Genomic DNA, 2,184 nt, shown 5'->3' on the forward strand with positions numbered 1-2,184 from the left:
GCAATTAAACAGTTCCCTGAGGTTTTACGGGATGCTTGCCAAGTCGCTTTGTTGCTACCCATATCCCAAGTCAGTGTTGAGCGACTGTTTTCAGTTTTAAAGCACATGACACCAGATCATCGTAGTGGATTTACATCTGAGTTAATTGACGATATGCTTTTTTTACGAACAAACGAGTTTTTTATTTAAATATTTTTTGACAATGTAGATATTGTAATATTTTGTTCTTGTAACTTTATAGTTTATAGTGTAATTAATGTAAATAAACATTTAAATCTTTTTATTATTCTATGATCATATGTTTTCAAATAAACTGAGAAATTGAGAATTCTGTGCATGCAGCAAAACAAATAAAACAAAACATACAAAATAAATAAAAGTTATCTTTGGAGTTGTATTATTCTTATTAAGCAGTGGTTGCGCTCGGCTGCATAAACCCACGGATCCCTTATTTTTCCTAAAAAGTAAGGGAACCGTGGTTCAAACCCACCTTTGGGCAAGTTTTGCGACATTGGTTAATTCCTGTTAATTGAATTTCCACGGTGCTCTACGATAAGAACGAATAGACTTTATATATATATATATATATATATATATATATATATATATATATATATATATATATATATATATATATATATATATATATATATATATATATATATATATATATATTAGTAGAAAATCACTTAACAAAAATTTTTTCCATTTAACACTGTGTTTCATCAACAAAGATTCATCAGAAATAATTTGTTGATGAAACAGTGTTAATAGATTGAAATAATTCGTTGATGAAACACAGTGAAATAATTTGTTGATGAAACACAGTGTTAAATGGAAAAAAATTTTGTTAAGTGATTTTCTACTAATATATAATTGCTCTGTTCTTTTAAGAACATTGAGCACTCTATTGTGTAGAATACATTTTAAAGTTGTTTAAATATATATATATATATATATATATATATATATATATATATATATATATATATATATATATATATATATATATATATATATATATATATATATTATTCATAATAAAAATATTACTGGTACCCTATCACTTTTCTGGCATTTATACATAAATACTCCAGATAATAAAAATCCTTATTTAATTTAAGAAAGAAAAAAAAAATCCGGAGTCGGAGTCCAAGGAGTCCATGATTTTTGAGCACGGAGTCCAGAGTCCCGAAAAATCAATGGAACTTCGCATCCCTGACACTCGTTTTCATTATTATCACTTAGTCAACACACACATGCGCACACACATGCACACATACATATATATATATGTATATATATATATATATATATATATATATATATATATATATATATATATATATATATATATATATATATATATATATATATATATATATAAAATTGTTTTTATTTGCTTTAGATTTTTATCTTACATCATTTATTTATTATTATTATTATTATTTTTTTATAGAAGTTAAAAAAAGAAGATAACGGTGATTCTTTTCCTGTTATATATCCATGTGGCATCTGTACAAAAGAAGTTAGTGATACAGATGAGGCTATATTGTGTGAAGCAGGTTGTGAATTCTGGTACCACCGTAGTTGTACTGGAATGACTGATATAGCATATCAACTTCTAACAAATCAAGATAATGCTGAGTGGGTTTGTGACAAATGTATTGCTACAAAATCTGTACCATTAGTGAAAATTAAATCAGCTGTGATGAACACTTGAACATGTTTTTCAATGCTTTACCTTGTTATTATTTATAAAATATACATATAAACTTTTATTGTATCAAAATTTAGTAATAATAATAATTATAAAACAGTTTTGAAAAATTTTTGTTTGTGTTTTGCATTCTTTATTTTAATAGTAAATCATTTATAGCAGAATTTCATATCAGAATTTGTGCAACAAAAGCTTTAATTTATTTCAGTAAATGGCTAACCAGGTGGTGGTGGTAAAAAACAGCTACCAGGTTGGTAGGGGTTGAAATTCTAGTAATAAATAAAAACTGTTCTTAAACAAAATATCTTTAAGTTAGTTAACTAATTAAACCAAAAATTATAATTAGTAAATTTTACATATCGAACAATTGTCTTTAATTGATGACCCTGCATCAAATATTTCTATTAAATATGTAAGTTTTGTTACAGAGTCTATTCAAAGTTTGTATTTTTGATTATTTACTA

The 2,184-nt window shown here is 25.2% G+C and overlaps 2 protein-coding genes across 3 annotated transcripts in view; both read left to right on the forward strand.

Moving 5' to 3' along the window:
- LOC136085063 (uncharacterized) overlaps nt 1-365 on the forward strand; it is a 1,699-nt gene extending 1,334 nt beyond the window's left edge. Inside the window, exon 3 of the mRNA XM_065806410.1 lies at nt 1-365. This exon is cut by the window's left edge and continues 362 nt beyond it. The gene's annotated coding sequence lies outside the window, so the exon portion shown is untranslated.
- Nucleotides 1-1,830, forward strand: part of LOC136084678 (pygopus homolog 1-like) — a 33,136-nt gene extending 31,306 nt beyond the window's left edge. For both annotated transcript variants that reach the window (XM_065805165.1, XM_065805166.1), the window contains one exon: nt 1,460-1,830. In XM_065805165.1, coding sequence (XP_065661237.1) covers nt 1,460-1,723 — 264 coding nt within the window. In that variant the 3' untranslated portion in view covers nt 1,724-1,830. The remainder of the gene's footprint in view (nt 1-1,459) is intronic.
- Nucleotides 1,831-2,184: the final 354 nt, after the last annotated feature.

This window comes from Hydra vulgaris, chromosome 09, assembly GCF_038396675.1.
Source record: "Hydra vulgaris chromosome 09, alternate assembly HydraT2T_AEP".
NCBI lineage: Eukaryota > Metazoa > Cnidaria > Hydrozoa > Anthoathecata > Hydridae > Hydra > Hydra vulgaris.